This window comes from Anabas testudineus, chromosome 7 (genome assembly GCF_900324465.2).
Source record: "Anabas testudineus chromosome 7, fAnaTes1.2, whole genome shotgun sequence".
Lineage (NCBI taxonomy): Eukaryota > Metazoa > Chordata > Actinopteri > Anabantiformes > Anabantidae > Anabas > Anabas testudineus.
In genome coordinates, this window is record NC_046616.1 from 9,181,983 (window position 1) to 9,202,855 (window position 20,873).

General features: G+C 37.2%; 4 protein-coding genes across 4 annotated transcripts; 1 reads left to right on the top strand and 3 right to left on the bottom strand.

The window, feature by feature from the left end:
• Positions 1-635: 635 nt before the first annotated feature.
• Positions 636-2,593, bottom strand: atp5f1e (ATP synthase F1 subunit epsilon). The gene is made up of 3 exons (XM_026368551.1): positions 2,467-2,593; positions 2,020-2,147; positions 636-835 (listed from the first exon to the last, which is right to left on the bottom strand). The coding sequence occupies exons 1-2, from the start codon at positions 2,496-2,498 to the stop codon at positions 2,021-2,023; spliced, it is 159 nt and encodes a 52-aa protein (XP_026224336.1). The 5' UTR covers positions 2,499-2,593; the 3' UTR covers positions 636-835; position 2,020.
• Positions 2,594-3,348: 755 nt separating this feature from the next.
• Positions 3,349-8,434, top strand: LOC113167729 (PRELI domain containing protein 3B-like). The gene is made up of 6 exons (XM_026368550.1): positions 3,349-3,504; positions 5,211-5,379; positions 5,465-5,554; positions 6,212-6,282; positions 6,402-6,504; positions 6,619-8,434. The coding sequence occupies exons 1-6, from the start codon at positions 3,473-3,475 to the stop codon at positions 6,733-6,735; spliced, it is 582 nt and encodes a 193-aa protein (XP_026224335.1). The 5' UTR covers positions 3,349-3,472; the 3' UTR covers positions 6,736-8,434.
• A 638-nt stretch (positions 8,435-9,072) lies between these two features.
• Positions 9,073-13,787, bottom strand: LOC113167304 (bactericidal permeability-increasing protein-like). Its single transcript, XM_026367806.1, has 16 exons — positions 13,696-13,787; positions 13,477-13,606; positions 13,242-13,356; positions 12,837-12,968; positions 12,179-12,334; positions 12,031-12,094; positions 11,827-11,887; positions 11,541-11,632; positions 11,214-11,390; positions 11,038-11,097; positions 10,626-10,793; positions 10,028-10,095; positions 9,904-9,946; positions 9,695-9,758; positions 9,464-9,540; positions 9,073-9,369 (listed from the first exon to the last, which is right to left on the bottom strand). The coding sequence occupies exons 2-16, from the start codon at positions 13,574-13,576 to the stop codon at positions 9,310-9,312; spliced, it is 1,437 nt and encodes a 478-aa protein (XP_026223591.1). The 5' UTR covers positions 13,577-13,606; positions 13,696-13,787; the 3' UTR covers positions 9,073-9,309.
• A 442-nt stretch (positions 13,788-14,229) lies between these two features.
• LOC113167303 (bactericidal permeability-increasing protein-like) lies at positions 14,230-20,545 on the bottom strand. Its single transcript, XM_026367804.1, has 16 exons — positions 20,395-20,545; positions 20,184-20,311; positions 19,916-20,030; positions 19,645-19,776; positions 18,763-18,918; positions 18,615-18,678; positions 18,401-18,461; positions 18,131-18,222; positions 16,987-17,163; positions 16,834-16,893; positions 16,184-16,351; positions 15,792-15,859; positions 15,671-15,713; positions 15,498-15,561; positions 15,149-15,225; positions 14,230-15,030 (listed from the first exon to the last, which is right to left on the bottom strand). The coding sequence occupies exons 2-16, from the start codon at positions 20,281-20,283 to the stop codon at positions 14,989-14,991; spliced, it is 1,419 nt and encodes a 472-aa protein (XP_026223589.1). The 5' UTR covers positions 20,284-20,311; positions 20,395-20,545; the 3' UTR covers positions 14,230-14,988.
• Positions 20,546-20,873: the final 328 nt, after the last annotated feature.

The window sequence follows — 20,873 nt, forward strand, 5'->3', positions numbered from 1 at the left end:
AAATGACCCAGTTGTAATCATGAACCCCACTGCAGTGCATAAGATGAACTAGATTCTGTGTCTACAAATACTAAACCTGAATTTCTGAGTGGATCATCAAAGCAGGATTTAAATAAAAGTTGACTTAACAGTTCAACTAAAAACAAATTAAATCTTCCCTATTTTACTTTTCAATACATCATTAATGACATTTACTTCTCTTAAATATACTTTGTTTACTGACAGTATTTCCTAAAAAAAAAAAAAAAAAGTTTTTAGATTAACAGGTTTCTTACAGGTCTACAGGTCCTACTTACAGGCAACACATAAAGAACATCTGTGATATGTCTTGAAGGCACTGGACCTAAACACTGGTTGTTCTTTGCTTTAATTTATTGAATTTTGTGTCCACTGGGCAAAGCATGCATTTCTAAAGATTTTGGATTCAGATGTCATATTCTGTGACTCAGATTATTAAAGGAACATTCAAATGTCATCAAAACCATGGAGCAACACATACCTCTTTAAATACCATGTTTCTGTATAAGACTAATATCACTTATTTATATTAAAATAAAAATTGTTGTTACACATCAAAAAGCTTTGTGTCTCCATCTGCAGTTCAGTAAATACATTACTCAGACAAAAAGACAACCAATTTTTATCTTTGACATTACAATTTTAATTACAAATAGAAGGGAAAAACAGTGATTTCCTTCAGGTCCCCAGTCTCCAACAGGTCACCGTGATGTCATCCATCATCCCCCACCCCTCCTATTCTCCACCTTGTATAGGACAGGGCAGTGACTGGACCTCACAACTCCAAGAAAAACTATCTACATCACGTTCTCACATCCTGGAGACAAACAGAGCAGAAGGACAGAAACATAAAGCTCCAGAACACAAGAACTTTTCATATCAGTAACATGTAGGTTAGGATAAATCTACTTGGATAGTAAACTCTCAACTAAAAATGTATTTGCGTGGTAAGAGAAATGTATAACATTATAAAATGGATGCAAACATACAGAAATGTTTTTGCTACATTGTAAAATGTCATCTTGCTGATGGATTAGATCAGAGGGTAATGATCAGGCATATGTTTGACAAGGGAAAAATATAATAATAATTCACCTACAAATATAGGCTTCTTACATTATATTTTATATTATACATTATAATCAAGCCATAATGAGACATTGAAACTTCAGCAAGAAGAATGAGAAATTGATGCAAGGTTGTTCAAAGGTAATAAAGATTTGTAACATCTCGCCAAAGGAGGCTCAATAACCTTTCATCATGCATGTATCAGATGAGTCTTGTTATGAAAAGGTACCGGACCATAGTATTATATATAACAAAGTACCCTGTATACTGTATGAACATATGCTTGACATGTAACAAGTTCTGAGTTTTCATTTATTCCAAAAGGAAATTTAACAAACCAGATCTTTAACATAGGAAGCAACCACAAACAACTAAAGAAAATAAATTAAATTCATATGTTCAAAGAGTTTAAGATCAACTGTGAGATACATTTTGATTTTATGACACTGCTACATAAATATTTCATGTTAAAATAAGTATTTATGCATTTATGTATCTTACAGTTTGAGTGGTTACGATCTAGATTAGGAGTTACACATTATGTGGAGTATATACACTTACTGACCACTTTATCAGGTACACCTGTACAATCTAATGTAATCTGACCAGTTTTTCTTTAAACTGAAAGGTGACACCTCTGCTATGTGTTTAATATTGAGGTCATAGTGTGTGGTGGAGTCGAACTGGAGCCCACTACATTAATAAGTGTTTCTAAAGTAATTGTGACGTTATTTACATAAATAAGAGAATCACTGGTTCATATTTCTTCCACCGTCTGTGACCGATATGAAAACCTGCAGTCTTCACTCAATGTCACAAGACCCTCTTTAAAACTTCGCAGGCTGTAAGGACCCGTGATGAATGTAGGTGCATGTTTGACCGGTTTGATTTAAACATTAGTAGCTTACTTTATGGACTTACTACTGAACTTACGTTATGCTCCTGTTTTGGGTTTGATGACTTTGACGCTGGCTTCTGCGGCCTTCACCGCCTCGGTCTTGAACTGAGGCTTCAGTGCAGCCCGCACCGCGTTAGCGCAGATAGCGGAGAAGCGGATGTAGCTGCAGAGGAGGACACACATGTTAGCCGCAAGCGAAAGGGCAGGCAACACTGACAATAAGGAGTTTGGACAAGACATTAACAACTGCTTCTTCAGTAACGAACATAGTTACGTCTTGAATGATTATTAGCTGAGGTTAGCTGTTAGCATGAGTATCGACGCATGGATGAAGAAGCTAACACAAGCTAGTTCAGTAGGAAATAGCTCAGGTAAGAATGAAAGAGTATTTTATTTTAATACGAAATACTGCAGCTAATGCTGTGGTCAATTGATGACACAATCGGACACTGAAAACATAGATTTTTAAAACGTTTTATTACCTTAGGCCTGCCTGTCTCCAGTATGCTACCATCTTGCCTGTGTTGTGGCTTCAAGGACAGATCGGATCCGTGCGTGATGACGTAGTTTGACATACGCTTAGCTTTTCTGCCCTCCAATAAGAATAGAATAGGACTATGATTGACAGGTCTTAGAGTTACTTGTCCCGCCTCCCGGAAACACTGTCTTTCTGTTGTTAGAGGAACATTATGACATGACGCTTTTAAAACAGGGGGAAATATTGTATCGTATCATATTTAGTAAAAATTCATACAACAAAATTATGTATTTATTACATTTGAAGATGCCCTAATACTTGAGTCCATAACACATGTTTCAGTAAGGAATTATTTCTCTGCGCATCAACCCAGCTGATTTACCCATTAAAAAAGATCTGGTGGAGACTCTGATGGTAAAATAAACGTAGTCGTCCCGTCTATTCTATTTCAGATTTGATCCATCTGTGCCATAAATAAAGTCTCTGCAGAATTTAAATGTCCAGACTTCAACTATAATTTCCAAAGAGAACTACTTCAAAAATCGTATTTATTCTATTCATAAATATGCCTTTTAGGTAAAATCAATTGTTGCTCATTTTGGGAGGAGGAGAAACTATTTAATGAGAACTCATGTCGCACTATGTTAATAAAAAATAACTACAGATATCAGATAATTGTTATAAACTGTACAATATTTCCCTATTTGAACTATAGAAGTATTTACATAAAATAAAAACGTTACTACATCTACATTTAGTACAGTACTTGAGTAAATATACTTAGTTACCTGCCGTCACTGTTGTATAATGTGTATAATATAAATAAATAAAGGATGGATTGTTCTGGATGAGATTGTTCTGGAAGTGCAGCACCGGTCTCTCTCAGCAGGGGGAGTCTCGGTTCTCAGGATCCGTTAAAGGTGTCTCCTTCACGGCTTGCCTCCTTCCGCCCTCCGGTCACGCTGTCAGTAGTCACCGGCTCCTGAGCCCCGACAGAAAAGCCTGTTGAAATGAAGATCTGGGCATCAGAGCACATTTTCAAGTGAGTTGTTTTGTGCCCGTCATGATCGTATAGAAGGAGGTAGTTAAGTAGCAGATTTCCTCTTGTGTAACTGTTTTTTGCTGGTTCTCGGTGACTGCTGCTGCTAGCACCGTTAGCTGCTAAGGTTAGACTCAAGTTAAGTAACTTCACACAAAGGTTAAGTTAATGTTACCCAGTCGTCTGCTAGCGTATGCTAGTTAACGGTTTATTAGTCAAACGTGTTGTTAACTCGTAATTATATTTGAACAGTAACAAAAATAATTATCTCTATTTCTCGGGTTTTGTGTTACATTAGTTGCAGAATAACTGTTTTAGCAAGCTAACTAAGACAGTTTATATGTTAGCCGTATGATGCTAGTTTCAAAGCGAACTTTGCTACCAGATGCTAATTGTTAGCAAAGATCATCGTGTTTTGTTTTTTTTTTACAACATTTCAGCCACGTTTTTAGCAAAAGCTGGAGTCATGTGCTTTTCATGTGTTCGGTTTAATTCAGCATAAACCCTGATAGTAAATCTGACATGTGTGGCCATCATTGCGTAACGGTCTGTCAGACAGCACATAACGTTACTGTGTTAAAATACTCTAATAATAGTAATAATTCGTCTCTTTCGCATATATATTTCTCATTCTCTGCAGAAACTATCACAGGTGCAGCAGTGACCACAGTATTGTTTTGTTTTACTATAGTTTCTAGATAGATCTATGATGGTGACGTTAGTCCGCGCTGTGCGGAGGGGGGCGTGCCTCTTCCCGCAGCCTGTCAGAGCTGTGCGCCTTGATTCTGCACTTATATCATTATTAAATCTACTCGGAAACACACTGCATTAGGAAAATGCTGGAAAAATGCGACTTTAATTCGGAATTATGACTTGCTTATTTCATTATGACGGAATCAGGATGTTGTCATTACCAGATAATGAATCGTTCAGAACTAGCCTGGGAAAAATCGTGTTTTTAAGATGTCTTCAGCATCACAGTATGTCAGTGACAGCTGTCGTTATTTCAATTAGTCCAAAGCAAAACAAAACTGTTTGTGGCAAATTCGGTCTACTTGGATCCCCAAGTAAATGTAAACAAATGCAGGATTCAAAATATGCATGTTCTGAAGTAAGGATTAGGACGCTTCACAACTCACCTGAGAATCAGCAGGTTTTTAAATGTATTTCTTTGCTGGAGTACTGAATTGATACCTATATGTACATCAAATGGTACAAAGCCAAAAGACTACTATTAGCTATTTTATCACATTTATTGTTTCAAAACAACAACAACAAACAAAAAAACGTATGCTTTCTGTTTAGGCCACATAAAAAACTTGGCAGAGAGAAACTAAACTGACTTGTTTTCGTTCAGGTTGATTGTGACCTATGATGTTCCGTCTGATGAAATTCATGGCGCATTCAAATCTAAAGCATTTTCTAACCTTGTTTGCTCTTCCTCTTTGTGGGGGGATTTAAGTATTGTACCTGTGCATTTCATGTTGAATTATAATCCTCAATTCAATCTCCCTGGTAAAATAAATGGTTTATTTGGTTGGTTTAGAAAACTACATTTATAATATAATTGTATTTACAGTTGTCAAGAACACTGCACATATAGTTATTACGATAAAAATGTTCGTTAGTTATCATTGACTGTTTGATTTGGATTATGTTAATATCCTGTAGAAACTTGTTGGTTCTGATGTTCATATTGATTTTAACAGCCATCCGTGGGAGACGGTAACTAAAGCAGCAATGCAGAAGTACCCCAATCCCATGAACCCCAGTGTGTTTGGCGTGGATGTCCTGGACAGGAAAGTGGACACAGAGGGACGGTTACACAGCACCAGACTGCTCAGCACAGAGTGGGGGCTCCCGGCCATGGCCAAGTCTGTAAGTAAGATGATTAAAACAAACCCTTTAGCTGTAGAAATTGTTTTCCTTTGTTACAAGCCTAAGATGTGTTCTTCTCCTGCAGATCATTGGAGCAACAAGGACATGTACATATGTTCAGGAACATTCAGTAGTGGACCCCAGACAGAAGACCTTTGAGCTGAAATCTACAAACGTGAGTAGTGCTCACATATGGATCATTGCTAATAAGCACACTTCAAATTACAGCTGTGGTTGCTTGATACTAACAACACTAGAAAACATAGGTACACTTATACTGTATGGGCATTTACAGGTGATGCTCCTCTCACCTCTCCCCTGGTGTTAAATATGAGGAACCAATTACTTGTTATAAGACTTTTTCTCTTCGCCTTTCCCTGTCAGGTTTTAACTGAAATTTAAAAAAGTGAGTTTTAAAGTAAGAAGGCAGATGTGCCAAATATCTTTTCCTGTACCAGCAAGTACAATAATTAAATTTCCAGCCTTGCCATCTGATCTTCATTAAGTAGTCACAGACATCAACTTACCCACATTTTCACTTCTTTCACAGTGGAGAAACGTTCTGCATCCAGATGATATGAGTTATGTTAGTAGTGAGGACTTATTTAATATGTTGTCAAAATAAAATGCATCTATTACAACATTTACAACCTTCTGTAAATGTCTGTTTTACAGATGTCTGTAAATAATGTTGTAACATGAATAATTATCAGGGTTTTATAGCTCTGCTGTATTTGTTGTCACTGCAGTTGGTGTTTAATTAAATTAAATGCCTGTTGACAAGTAAACACTTTGTGTGATGTAAAAAGTCTTCTGTTCTCTGTCTATCCAGATCTCCTTCACCAACCTGGTATCAGTGGATGAAAAGTTGACATACAAGCCACATCCACAGGATCCTGAAAAGTAAGGGACTACATTTTCTTTTTATAAACGTCAAATGTTGGTTGCATAGTTCTGTAGAGAACTATGCACTGTAGAGAGTATTTGTAACTTTTATTATATTTGTGTGAATGTGTATTCAGGACTGTGCTGACACAGGAGGCCCTCATCAGTGTTAAAGGTGTCAGTCTGAGCAGCTACCTCGAGGGTCTCATGGCCAAGACCTTCTCTGTCAACGCCAGCAAGGTAAAGCCACCTTTAACATCTGCCTATGGCTAATGACAGTATGACACAGCCTCGTTATTTTTATCATCGGTAACCTGTCACTACATGTAAGATTCTGTAACACTTGTGTCTCAGGGACGGGAAGCAATGGAGTGGGTCATCAGACGGTTAAACACAGAAATTGAGGAGCTGGCTGCGACAGCTCGTGGTACGATGCGGTCGCCGATGGCAGCAGCTGTTGCAGAGAAATGATCTAGGCCTTCCCTGCTGCTTCCTCCCCCATCATGAACCGATGGACTTCTCAGACCCCTTTGCCTCAAAGGGGACCTCATCTGCCAGCACAGCCTAATAACCACAGCCATCCTCTCATTCTACCCATGTTTGTTTGTGTTTTTAAGTCACCAGAGCTCGCTGTTGTCCCTCCTCGGCAGTTGGTGCAGACGAGTTTGATTTTGCTGCTGTGGACAGTGACGGGGAGCATTGAGCTGATGACAGTTTTAAGAAAACAAACAGTGTTGATTTGGACTGGACTTGAAGCTCATGGGACTTCATCTTGTGATGCTAAAGGTTTTTTTTTTTAAATTCACATCGTGCCTCCACATGACATTGCCTAATTTTTTCTTTCTCCCTTCATAAGTTACATCTCTTTCTAGTCTTGTTATTGACTGGAAGTATGTAATTTTTCTGGATTGGCTGACGTCACCTTGTACAACTGACCAAAATAACACCAAAAACAAGCTGCAACAAATTATAAAAAGAACTGAAAGTGTAAATTACAAACTATATCAGCTGTCTCTAGTGATATTAACACTCACAGATCTCCAGCCAGATCTGAGCACAGGTTAAGTAGCCAGACAGGAAAGCCAATTTGTGTGTGCTGGAAACAAATGGCACCCGTCAGGTCTGGCGCAACCAACATTGTTTTTTCTTGTCTGCCTCTTGTCTGAGTGTGTGTATAATCCAAGGGTCCAAAACAGTCCACAGCTTAGAAGCAGAGGGGGTTGCTGACAAGATTCTGTATAAAATGAAGAGGAAAGTCTCAAAGCACTAAAAATGGAGGAGCTAATTTTAGTTTTGTCAAGAATGACTTGATTTCTTAGTCTCCTTTGACTTGGTTAGCTGTTTTCTTACATTGATGATGTGCTGTTTGGTGAAGTGTTACAGTATAAGAAAGTGGATACTTGAATATTTGACTTATTTTAAGCATGTGTGTTGAGTGGGAAGCTTCAGACTTACAGGGTTACGTTCAGGATAACTGAGTGTGCCAACACAAATTATAACTACAGAGTGAACTACCAGTTTAACACTCTAAAACACTTGATCACGAGTGAGCCCACTCTACATGCTCCGACCAATTTTTTATTGTGTCAATAGAAGGTGATATTTTTGGTATATTTGTGTTGGTCAGCTGTTGTAGTAATTTTTTTGTTCAGATCTGTTAGCTTAGAGCTAGTGCAGATTTTATATACTGTATTTCCCTACTAATCTCATAGAAGACTCTCAGGTGCATTCATTGTTTGCTCTGTGATGTTGTTACTTTCACAAACACCACCCTGAGTTGTAGGCATCATTTTAATCCTATAACTCTCACTCTTCTCTACCCTTTATATATTTGAATAAGTACAGCTCTACCAACACAGTGTTTACACTAAAGGGGTTTGTGGTATAACTAAAGTTATTTAACAGTGTTTCACTCCTGCTTCCAGTTCAGCTGAGCTCGTTTTACCAGTTTGGTCATAATTAATTCAACAATAAATCATGCATCGTCCAGCTCAGGTCTGTTGTCTGACTGACTGAACCAGTCAGTGTTCACACATCATCTTGTTTCACGAATGAAGTGTCATGTTTTTCTGTGGGGAACATTTGAAGAGCAGTGGCTAATATTTATATTTTGGTGGCGTTACATTCCAAGAATGTGAACATGTTTCAAAATAAAGAGATGTTATTGTTTCATGAATGTGGTGGCAGTGAATTGATTTATGAGATATCTGAACCTCCACGCCCTCTTTTCCTGCTTCATTTTAGTGTTTTAACTTTTGTGTTTTTGGGTTTAAGAAAAAAAAAGGACAAAAATTATTATTATATTATTATTAAAATTATTAAATCCAGCACTACATTCTTATATGAATATAGTTTGATGAAAACAGCATTTGAGTGATTTTTGAGAAAACAATATTGAATTATTAATAGCATTTAAAACCAAATTTTGTCCATAGGGCAATATTTTCTTTAGAAGCGTTTGAACTTTATGATCTCCACTAAACAATTCCAGTAGTTTGTCAGGTGATCAAAGCTTAACTGTTTTTGCAAAATACAAATAACTCAGATAACCTAAACTATAAATAAACTATAAATCTTTACAAACTGTTTCAGAAATGCATCAGAAATAGAACTAATTTATATAATTTCATCTAACTCTAAATTGGTTATCAGATTAAAAAACATTAACATGATTATAATCTTCAGGATGAAATACTGGGATCAGTTAAATTATTTTCATGTAGTTTTGTGTTTTATGACATTTCATACAGATGTTGATGTGCTATCTGGTGGTGGTATAAACAGATACAGAAAGAAGCAAATTTTTTTTATTTTGTTCAATTTTAAACCCTGACAAGAATTTAAACATACAGACAATGAATTTAAAATCTACTGTTTGTTGTTTTGTTAGTGGGACTTGGCATGCAAAGTGTTATGGTTCCTTGAGACCCGCACACACAGTGCAGGATCCAGATTTGTCTCCAGTTTATTTACAGGCTGAAAGTTGAAGACATTGAACTGAGGTGAAGAGCGGTTTGATGTATCAGAGTTTAACAGGCCTGTTTGTCATTTGAGGCCTTTGTCTGATGGGAAAACCTCAACATCTGAAGACATAGCCATAAATCCCTGTTAGAAATAAGACCATAGTCAGTCCAAAGACAAAATCTACATTTAATTAAAATCTCTTCCAAATGACAAACACATTTGTACTAATACCAACCTGTTCCACCTTCAGAACTGAGTTGACCAGCTGTGCTTGTTTTATTCTGGGTAAAACAAAACCTTTATCCAGTTTCTCTGAAACACAGAAGCACATCTCAGTGTAACGAGAGTGCACAGAACACATAATGTATTATTTTCATCTATCATCTGGCTGTACCACAATATATTGGCTGTCTGCAGGAAAAGAAGACTTGTGTCACTGATAAATAATGATGTATCTAAGACTCACCGTTCACTTTTGGAAAGACTATCGTCTGTATTCCACACCTCGTAAGATTTTCCAAAGTATCAGTCTGCAAAGAAGAACGTGTGATTATTTTAAGATTGACCAAACTCCAGTAATCCCAATAAGAAGCTTTACAGTCACAGCTTTATTCTCCTCAGTTTGTGCCCACATGAACTCACTGTTTATCTGTTAAAGTGTAATTTTGTCTTTACCTTAAATGTTCCCACTTCGCTCGCTGCCAGTTTCAGTGTAAATCTGTTAGAAAGAAAATGTCATCATTACTTGGAGTTTGTGAACTAGGTTCAGGTGGGAGTTTTAAAACATGGTGAAACCCACTTGTCCATTTTCACTGAGCCCTTCAGCTTTCCATCAGAAACATATATTTTACCACTGAGGTCTGAGTCCTGAAAGAAAAAAAAAGGGTTTTAATTGGAGCTGCAACAAGTGACAAGTGATGATTTTTTATGATTAACCTGTCATTTATTGTTTCTGATTCATCAACTAACGGTTTAGTTTACACATTTACACATAGTGGTCTACCGCAATATTTGTGTGTGGAAATTGAGGTTTACAATCTGAAAGTATTTACTTTGCAATCACATAAAAACTGAAAAGAAGCTAATTCCCACATTTGAGAAACAGGAACCTCAGATTGTTATAATAAATTTCAAACTATAAATTACTGGTCAAACGGGTTCCATTAATTATCTGATGCTTTTCCAACTGATTAATTGATGAACCCTTTTAGCACCACTTTATTTTTAATGGGCTCAATATATTACCATGAATTATTAAAATGAAGTGATTTGCCTAAAATGTCCCATGAGCTCAACTAGAACTGCTTTGATGTGTTGATGACATAATGTAAAGGAGTAAAGAGACACTTGCATGTATTCATTCTACTGAGAATAGGTAAGAAAACAAAAGTACTCACAACATTAAGAGTGAAAAGTGGGATCTGGGTACCATTAGGCTGAATGGCGAAGGCCTTCACAGCGCCATGGAGACCCAGTTTAACCACATCATGCTGGAAGGAAAACACTGGAACCTGTCGGGCATAAACCTTCAGACTCATGGGCAAACCTGGAAACATACTGAGAAGCTATAGAAAGAAAAAAATTGATGTAATGTCTTTGTTCTCCAAATCCAGACACAGAGGTTATATAAAGGATTGCTATTGTTATACAGTATTCAATTATTCTTGTTAATTTTGTTGTGCTTAGTTGGTAAGTGGATATACATTTCACAAGCGGTAGTTCATTTTTAATATATACATGCTGTTTTGAGTCACTAGAGACTCAACAATATCCTTGAACACGTGAAAACAGTGAAGTGAGTCCTCTTACCTGGGGAATGAGGAGTCCTACCACGCTGGTATTTAGATGCATATGGAGGTGTTGAAGTATCTGCGTTGATTAAACATTAATTAAAGACAATATTAAGAGATAAAAAAAAACAAACTTAAGTTCCCCCACTTTCTAATGATGTCCATCAATTTATGCTTGTTTTCTGGTTTACTTACCATGCTGTCGTTGATGTCGGCCTGAAGCAGTCCAGCTGAGTAGTATCCATAGGAGGCAGAGTTCAGAGTGAATTCAGACAGACCCACTGACACCATGTAACCCTGCTGCTCAGGCAGAGTGAAAGACTTGAGCTTGAAGGGAGGTTCACTGTGAGTTCTGATATTGTAGAATTCACCCTTTAAATGAGGAGCAAAAAGAATTAGAGTTTTTGAAACCTTTTTGTGGCTGTTGTTGCTTTTTTATGTTTTTGCACATTGTAAATTAAGTGTGCCAGAGTGTGTTACATACAAGGTTTTCTTCAAGGACTCTCTACATTTCATCTTTACCTTAAGACCCAGATTCAGACTTGTAGCATCAACGACAGGTAAACTGGTGAGATGGAGGTCAAGGCTAAGAACTTGATTCACATCAAAGGAAACTGAATAAAACAGAAACCATTTGAAGACTGAATTATCTATATGCTAATTTTAATTGACTCTTTTAATGTTGGTCATAAGTAAATTTAACTAACGTTTGGGTTGAAACCTGTATAGAGAGATGTTTGAATGCTTATTATAATTTGAATTTAAATACAAAATAAAGATTTAATAAATAAAAAGACTGCTGTAATACCGTTCATGGCCTGTAGGTGGGACTCTAGTTTCACAAAAATCTCCTCCACACTGGGGCAGATCTAAGGAGGAAATAATGTCAGGTATGTGTCCTGTAATGTTCATTACAGAAACCCTCCACAGTATATTTCACCTGTGCATTATGTGATAAGGAAATAACAAGCTTTCACATATACAAACAATAAAAATGTAGATTAACACTCACTCTCTTCTGTATTTCACCACTGATTCGCCCTTTGAAATGTTGCACAAAAAGATGCAGGATCCAACTATTGACAAATGAAAATACAAATCTTATATCTCAACCTCAGTGTCACCTCTTTGTACCTCATCCTCCCTTTCTAGTACTGTACCTGACTTCACCGTGGAACTGCACATCCACATCTCCAACTTGAGCATCACAGCTGATGCTGCTCACTGACAGATGCCCACCTGGATCTTTCCCGAGCTCCACAGCAGAGATCACATTCAAGTTAAATACAGCCATGTCGAATGATCCACTTTCACGTCTGAAAATACACAGTACAAACAAATTAATACATCTTAATATTGGCATAAAAAGTTAGGTAACATGCACCACATAAGCCTCTAAAACTCTGTCAGACCAACTGTACCTTGTTAAACTTTCCCAGTTGTAATGTGTAAAATATAGTCTGAACTACACCTGATTATGAATCTATTTATTCTATAAGTAATTCAGTTTTCTTCTTTCTTACATCCAGTCATTAGCTCATTGTGTTACATTCAAATGATAATTTATCATACTGATGTCAGCTTAGTAGCAGTTCTCATTGGTCTGGTAATATTTGACCATTTTGTCCATGGTTTAGGTGACAATGATGTGATGTGTGAGAGCAGATCCAAGATGTAAAAAAACAGGCTAATTATCTCAGGTGCTTATTTTTCACCAAACAGAAAACTTCAGACAAAACAGACAAATCTTGATTGAACAGCTGTGGAGATACTGGATTTATGAACATGGGTTTCACATGAAAGACAGAGAAAACTCACATTATGCTGCAGTGTATCGACCACCCCCCAGTTAGTGCAATGCTGAGGCCTGAGATGGATGTTTTGAATCCTGTGATCTTTGGATAAAACTCAACAGACGGCTCAGGAAGGTCACATTTTGTTATGGTAATGCTGGAGGACATGAAGAAACACACACAAGTGTCACTGGGTGCGGGGACAGAGATCTGAGTAATGTAAATTGGTAAAAATTAAATGTCTACAATGCATTCAGGTACATTGACACAGTAGTAATGGTTTTATAACAGGATAGTCACAGGATGGTTCATTCTGGAGTCACATACATAGTGTAGCTTTTTCCCTTTGAAGATTAAACTGTGTGTGACTGTGAGGAGGTGATTTAAAACCTATGAACTCATTTGGGAACAATATCAAATGTAATCTTACTCTGTTAGTGTGTAGTCTATGCTGCCCAACAAGCCGATGTCAACTTCACCACTGATGTCTGGGAGAGTTGCATGCTCCAAATTCTGCTGAATCCAGTCTGTGGCTTGATGCTTTCCTGGTAACAGCACACAAATAAAATTTTAATTGTTGTGAAAAAGGCTTGTGTAGCTCCTGTAAAACATGTTTGTGTGTAGACATTCGGTTGAATGAATAGCCCCATGTCATACTGTCTTACCATAGTAAAGTCCTCTGTTGGTCAGGAGGAATTGTATTGCAGGATTTTCTCCACAAGTGCAGGAGAGGAGTATGAGCAGTATCACCACAGATGGAAGCATGTTGCTCTGAGCCTCCTGTACCACCTACAACTACAATGTAAAACATTAAAGCATGAATGTAAGCACAAACGTCTACACACTCTGAACTACTCAGCCATTTCAAGCATTATGCAGCATACCTGAACTACTGCAGGATGAAGTGCATTGTCCAAGCTGGAAGCGGCTCCCGTTTTCTGTACTGAGAAGTGAAACTTCGTGACATCTGACTGTAGCCAAGGACAGACTGCTGTATTGGTTTATGTGTGTTTGTGTTAATATTAAGAGGAAGCTGCTTTTGATTATGCTCTGCCAGTGTTAACCTGACATTTCAGACTCAGTCTTGTGATGTTTTTGTTAAACTCCTGCTCTTGCAGCTTATTCATAATTAACTAAAAAATAAATCATGTGTCATCTGGGTCAGAAACTGTTTACGACCTGTTGTGTGACTGACTGAACAACCAGTCAGTGTCTACTCATCATCTCATTTTATGAATGAAGTGTGATATTTTTCTGTGGGAAACACCTGAACAACAGGGACTGTAAATAGGGTTGATATTTATTTATTTTAGTAGTGTAACATTTCAAGAATGTGAACGTTTAACTTAACCAGAAAAGTTTATTCAAAATAAAGAGGTTTGTGCTGCTCTAGTGGTGGTCAAGCGGTTTGGAAAATGTCAGCTTTCGCTTCCTCGTTTTATTGAGTCTTTAAAGTTTCAGTAAAGCAAACAAACGACAACCAAAAAAAAACCAAAAAAAAAAAAACCATGACAATTAATTCCTCATATTTGATAATGACTCTACAAAAATTCTCATCCACAGCTTATAACATAAATAACCAAACAAATTATTAGGTTAGGATCGGGTTAGGTGCTGCTTTACTTCACATTTAGTGATTTTTAAAAACGCATTCTGCTAAATTGGTTGACTGTGTTGATCTTAATTGTTTTATTTTCCACAAGCAAAACTTAACATATGAGAACATTGAAGATAAAATAGTCACATAAATCATACAGCAATTAATTCATCCTTTTTTTCTGTACTGTATGTACAGTATGTGGAAATGTAAAACCTGGTTATGTCTTACCATATTCATATGAGACAACCAGAAAACAGTTTTTTAACAAGTATTTATTATATGGAAAACAATTCAGATTTTAGGCTGTATACACTCATTTTCTAAGCATTTTGTCAGCATTTAGCCCACAGTTGACGTGCAGGCCTAATAAGTGTTGATTAAACATGGATGTAAATTAGTGAGATCATTTAAAAATATTGATTATGTATTGTGTTTCAAGGTTCATTTATAGTCCAGGATCCAATGAGGGTAGATGTGATGTCTTCTTATCCAGTTTCTTTACAGGTTGAAAGTCACTGAACTGAGTTTGATGTATCAGAGATGAACAGGCCTGTTTGTCAGTTCAAGCCTTTGTCTGTTAGAAATAAACCTCAACATCTGAAGACACGGCCATAAATCCCTGTTAGAAATAAGAAAATAGTCAGTCCAAAGACAAAATGTACTTTAATTACAATCTCTTCCAAATGGCTTCACAGGAAAAAAAACAAAAACAAACGTGTTTTTTGTTTAATACCAACCTCCTTAACCTTTAAGACTGAGTTGACCAGCTGTGCTTGTTTGAATCTGGGTAAAACTAAACCTTGAGCCAGTACCTCTGAAACAGAGAAGCACATCTCAGTGTAATGAGAGTGTACAGTACACATGTATATTATTTTCATCTATCACCTGACTGTACCACAATATGCTGAATCAGGACCAAATTCTTGGTTATATTCTGCATGAAAAAATATTTGTGTCAATTTAAGATGGGTTTATACTTCGGCCACCAGGACACTGTGGGGTGAAAAACAGACTTGATGGAGTTCTATTTGGTTGTATTGATGTAGAAAACCATTATAAATCAAGAGGTGAACACAAAACACTCACTGTTCACGGTTTTAGCAAGTACTACTGGCAGTCCAAGCCTCAGGTCTTTTTCCATAGTATCAGTCTGCAAAGAGAAGCATGATTATCACAAGGACATACATTTAGTGAACTGCCATGTTCTCATTTTGTACACACATGAGGTTCATGTTAAGTATAACTAACACCAAACTTACCGAAAATGATCCCACTTCACTCGCTACCAACTTCAGTGTAACACTGTTAGAAAGCGAGTGTCATTACTTGGAGTTTGTGAATCTGATTCGTGTGTGTGTTTTAAAACATGGTGAAACTCACTTGTCCATTTTCACCATGCCCTTGAGTCTTCCGTCAATAATCCACATTTTACCACTGAAGCCTGAGTCCTGAAAGAAAAAAAAGTTTGAAATTAAAGTGAACATATTTACTGTGATTAATCTGTTGTGATTGTGTTGTTCATCCATTAACTATATAGTACCTGACCCATCAAAATTAAAATAACCTGCCAAAAATGTCTCATGAGCGCAGAGCTTCACAATAAAGCTACTAATATCAATATATATCAATATATATCTGCTAATAACAATATATAATCAGCAAAATGTTAATGTGTTAGTGCAACATCAGAGTTGTGTTTTTGGTACAGATCTAAAAAAGAAAGAAACTAGAAGACAAATACACCCTATCGGTTAGAAAACACAAGTACTCACAACATCGAGAGTGAGAAGTGGGGTCTGGGTACCATTACGCTGGATGGCGAAGGCCTTGACACTACCCTGGAGACCCAGTTTAACAACATCACTCTGAAAGAAAAACACTGGAACCTGTCGGGCATAAACCTTCAGACTCATGGGCAAACCTGGAAACAGCTTGGGAAGCTGCAGGGAGAAAAATCAATATTGATGGTTAACATTTCATTGTTGAGGGGGAGAGAAAACGGCAACAAACAATACAGAAACGTAAGGTGACTCTTTGGTACATAATCAGCTCATCATGTTTCAGAATTTGTTGTTTGTGTGTTTTTAAAATATATTTCCACTGATGGAGACTGATATTGAGGTAAAAGGCACAACGCAAATGAAGGGTAATCGTAAAGCCTAAGGACCCTCAGTGGAGGAAGCCACAGGCAGGATTTGATCCCCAGTCTCACACATTGAGGGTGGCTTTATTACCACTAAACTATGCAGTTGCATATCATGTATGGTTTAATTCTCATGTAGTGTGTGTCACAATGCCCTCATGCAGCTATATTCCTGGACATATGTGTGTCGATGTCATTTGTTCCTGTATAATGTATATTGACACCTTTCATTCGCTGAGTGAACTGAGTTCACATATAACTCTGAGAAGACGAACTTACCTGGGGAATGTAGCGTCCCATTGAAGTGGTATTTAGATGTACAGGACAGTATGGAGGTATCTGAGGTGATGAAACACAAATGTTTAGAGGGGAAAACTTATGTTGTCCTGCTTTCTAATGATGTCCATCAAGCTTGTTTTCTGTTTTACTTACCATGCTGTCGTTGATGTCGACCTGAAGCAGTCCAGCTGAGTAGTATCCATAGGAGGCAGAGTTCAGAGTGAATTCAGACAGACCCACTGACATCATGTAACCCTGCTGCTCAGGCAGAGTGAAAGACTTGGGCTTGAAGGGAGGTTCACTGTGAGTTCTGATATTGTAGAATTCACCCTTTGAATGAGGAGCAAAATGAATTAGAGTTTTTGAAACCTTTTTGTGGTTGATATTTTTTTTCATGCCTTTTTCACATTGTAAATTATGAAAACCAGAGTTTGCTGGGCTTTGATCGAGCTGCTCCAGTACAGTCAGAAACTTGTTGTCTGGAGCAGGTTTTCTTTAAGAACGTCTTTATATTTACTGCATTTATCCTTCCCCGACTCAGACCTGTCTTTCTGTCCCTGTTGCTGATAAGCATCCTTGCAGCATGATGCCACCACCACCACAACCATCTCTCATTATGGGGATGGTTTTAGCTGGTGATGAGTACAGCATGGTGTCTACACAGAGCTTGACGTTCTAACCAAAGAGCTGCTTGGACTTAATAAATTGTTGCATGACCTGACATGATATGAATTGTGGAGCCTCAATAGAAAGATGCACTGCCAGTCAAACTAGCAGATATTGGAGACACCTTTTCTGTATTTTTATTTTTTTGTATAACAATACTAAAATCCAAATGATCTATAAACTATGAACTATTAAAGAACACCTATTTAATTATAGTTGACAAAAAACATAGAATGTGTTTTATGTTTTAGATTGTCCAAAGTAGTAGTACTACATTTAGCTTTTGCACACTCATGGCTCATTAAGTTCATGAGGTTGTGACCTGGTTTTCAATTTACTATTAATTTTAATAATTTATTTTCTAACAGGCCAATGACCCAAAAAAAATGACAAAAACAAAACAAAACAAAAAAAAAAACTCTGACGAAGGTGTGTACAGACCAGTAGTGTCTGTCTAATTAACTTAATTTGCCGCACACAGGGTCCAGTCAAGTTATAGGGAAAGCTTAAGTAAACAGGCTGCTTGAAGTACCATGAGGTATAGATGTTTTGTAAATTAGATATTTTCCCAGATGTTTTCATTGTGTTATTATAGATAGAAATGAGTATACCCTCTTCATTTCATTTTTACCTTAAGACCCAGGTTCAGACTTGTAGCATCAACGACAGGTACGCTGGTGAGATTGAGGTCAAGGCTAAGAAGTTGATTCACGTCAAAGGAAACTGAATAAAACAGAAACCATTTGAAGACTGGATTATTTATTTGCTCATTTAAATTGACTGTTTTACTGTTGGTCTTAAGTAAATTAGACTAACTTTTGAGTTGTAACCTGTATTCAGAGATGTGTATCTGCTTAATATAATTTGGATTAAAATGAAAATAAAAAGACTGCTGTAATACCGTTCATGGCCTGCAGGTGGGACTCTAGTGTCACAATCATCTCCTCCACACTGGGGCAGATCTGGGGAGGAAATAAACAAGGCCTGTGTCCTGTAATGTTCATTACAGAAACAGCACAGGTAAAACAGTATGGTTCACCTGTGCGTTATGTAATAAGGAAATAACAAGCTTTTACTTATACACACACACAATAGAGATGTAAAGAAACACTCACACTTTTCTGTATTTTGCCGATGATTTGCCTCTTGAAATATTTCACAAAAGGCTGGAAGATCCAACTATTGACAAATAAAAATACAAATCTTATATCTCAACCTCAGTATCACCTCTTTATACCTTACCCTCACTTTTTAGTACCGTACCTGTCTCCACCATGGAACCGCACATCCACATCTCCAACTTGAGCATCACAGCTGATGCTGCTGACTGACAGATGCCCACCTGCATCTTTCCCGAGCTCCACAGCAGAGATCACATTCAAATCAAATACAGCCATGTCCAACGATCCACCATCATGTCTGAAATCACACGGTACAAACAAATAAGTTTGTGTTAGTATAATTATTTTTCTGCTTCTTACTTCCCTATCTTAGTTCCTTTTTTCACATTAAATTCAAATTTTCATTTATCATTACTTTTAAATCATCTTAGTAACAATTTGAAGTATTAGTAACCAAAACTCCTGGAGTCTTAAAAGTTACAAGGTACATTAAAATGTAAAACTAAATATAGGCTTAACTTTGTGAAGCTTTTAAGTAACTGTCTATACTTTGTTATTTTATGCATATTAAACAACTACACTACTAACTAAATGCCTAGGCCAAAAGCTAATATCTCCAGCAATATGTCAATTCACATTTAACATTTAATGTGCGGTTTGTCACTGTTTGATCCTTTTGTGAATGTGTCTGTCTACCCAGTTGCTTTAATTAGTTATCAGTGATTGCACTTGTCACATTAGTTGAAGAAGAGGTCAGGAGTTAAAACAAACACTGGAGACATGGGTGTAAAATTAAAGAACACTTTCTTCTCTGAATGATCCCATATGAATCAAGGACACAATGGCCTTTTTCAAACCTCAACCTTCAGATCACTTCCTCATTCGGTGATGAACCCTACATTTTCCTTTCAACATTTTAGACAGCAGTTTAAAATAAAAGATTATTCGTGTCTCAATGAAGAGAGTAACTAAGTTGGAAACTTCAGAAATACTACTACAAACATGTAGGACAGAGAAAACTCACATTATATGATAGTGGGTCTCCCACTCGCCAGTTAGTGCAACACTGAGGCCTGAGATGGATGTTTTGAATCCTGTGACGTTTGGATAAAACTCAACAGACGGCTCCGGAAGGTCACATTTTGTTATGGAAATGCTGGAGGACATGGGGAAATGATTTTATAACAGGACAGTTACAGGATTATTCATTGTGAAGTAGGAGACAAACTGTGTGACTGTGAGGAGGTTTTAAACCTAAGAATTAGTTAAGGGAACAATGTCAAATGTAATCTTACTCTGTTAATGTGTAGTGTATGTTGCCCAAAATGGGAATGTGAATGTCACTACTGATGTCAGGGAGAGTTACATTCTCCAAATGCTGCTGAATCCAGTCTGTGACTCGATGCTTTCCTGGGATAAACAGCGCACAAAGTTTTAATAATTGTGAATAAAACATGTTTTATATGGTCAATTGCACAATTACAAAGATTATGTTGACTACATTATGAAGACCTGGGTAGCTCCTGTAAAATGAATGAAAAGCACTATCTTATACTGTCTTACCCTTTTGAAGTCCTTTGTTGGTCAGGACAAATTGTATTGCAGGATTTTCTGCACAAGTGCCGGAAATGAACATGAGCAGTACCACCACAGATGGAAGCATGTTGATGAGCCTCCTGCACCACCTACACCTACAATGTAAAATATTTAAGCATGAAAATAAGCACAAACTTCTGCACACAGAACTATTCATTTATAGCATTATCCAGCATACCTGAATTACTGCAGGATGAAATGTTTCTTCCAAGTTGAAAGCAGCTCCTGACTTTTGATCTACATATGACCAAATGTGTTCTTCGCTTCTCTGGCGTAGATTTTTTATATGTGTATGGTAGCTTTCGTTTTCTTAGTACTGAGAAGTGAAACTTTGTGACATCTGACAGTGCCTTGGAGACAGTGCCACTGTAATGTGTAGACAGGAACCGGAAGCTGCTTTTGATCACGCTCTGTCATTTCAGACTTAGTCTTGTGTTGAAGCTCTATAAAAAATATATATGTGATGCAAATGTTACAGACTGAAATAATGTCTCTTTTCTGGATCGTTCACAATGTTAAACAGGACTGACCAAACTGCCCATCTTGTAATTATTGCTCTCCACAGCAAAAACCCACCAGGTGCCAATATAGTTACAATCAACTGAAAAAAACAAAACATAAGAAAACATCATGCATCATCCAGCTCAGTATTGTTCT

Coding starts and splice junctions, on each gene's coding strand:
- atp5f1e (XM_026368551.1), bottom strand. CDS start 2,498: ATGGTAGCATACTGGAGACAGGCAGGCCTAAG. Junction 2,148..2,466: donor TGGAGACAGGCAGGCCTAAG/GTAATAAAACGT, acceptor CCTCCTCTGCAG/CTACATCCGCTTCTCCGCTA.
- LOC113167729 (XM_026368550.1), top strand. CDS start 3,473: ATGAAGATCTGGGCATCAGAGCACATTTTCAA. Junction 5,555..6,211: donor TTGAGCTGAAATCTACAAAC/GTGAGTAGTGCT, acceptor CTGTCTATCCAG/ATCTCCTTCACCAACCTGGT. Junction 6,505..6,618: donor TCTCTGTCAACGCCAGCAAG/GTAAAGCCACCT, acceptor CTTGTGTCTCAG/GGACGGGAAGCAATGGAGTG.
- LOC113167304 (XM_026367806.1), bottom strand. CDS start 13,576: ATGCTTCCATCTGTGGTGATACTGCTCATACTCCTCTCCTGCACTTGT. Junction 11,888..12,030: donor GTGGTGAAATACAGAAGAGA/GTGAGTGTTAAT, acceptor TTTCCTCCTTAG/ATCTGCCCCAGTGTGGAGGA. Junction 9,541..9,694: donor AGTCTTTCCAAAAGTGAACG/GTGAGTCTTAGA, acceptor TCTGTGTTTCAG/AGAAACTGGATAAAGGTTTT.
- LOC113167303 (XM_026367804.1), bottom strand. CDS start 20,283: ATGCTTCCATCTGTGGTGGTACTGCTCATGTTCATTTCCGGCACTTGT. Junction 18,919..19,644: donor GAGACCCACTATCATATAAT/GTGAGTTTTCTC, acceptor GTGTGATTTCAG/ACATGATGGTGGATCGTTGG. Junction 18,223..18,400: donor CCACCTGCAGGCCATGAACG/GTATTACAGCAG, acceptor TGTTTTATTCAG/TTTCCTTTGACGTGAATCAA.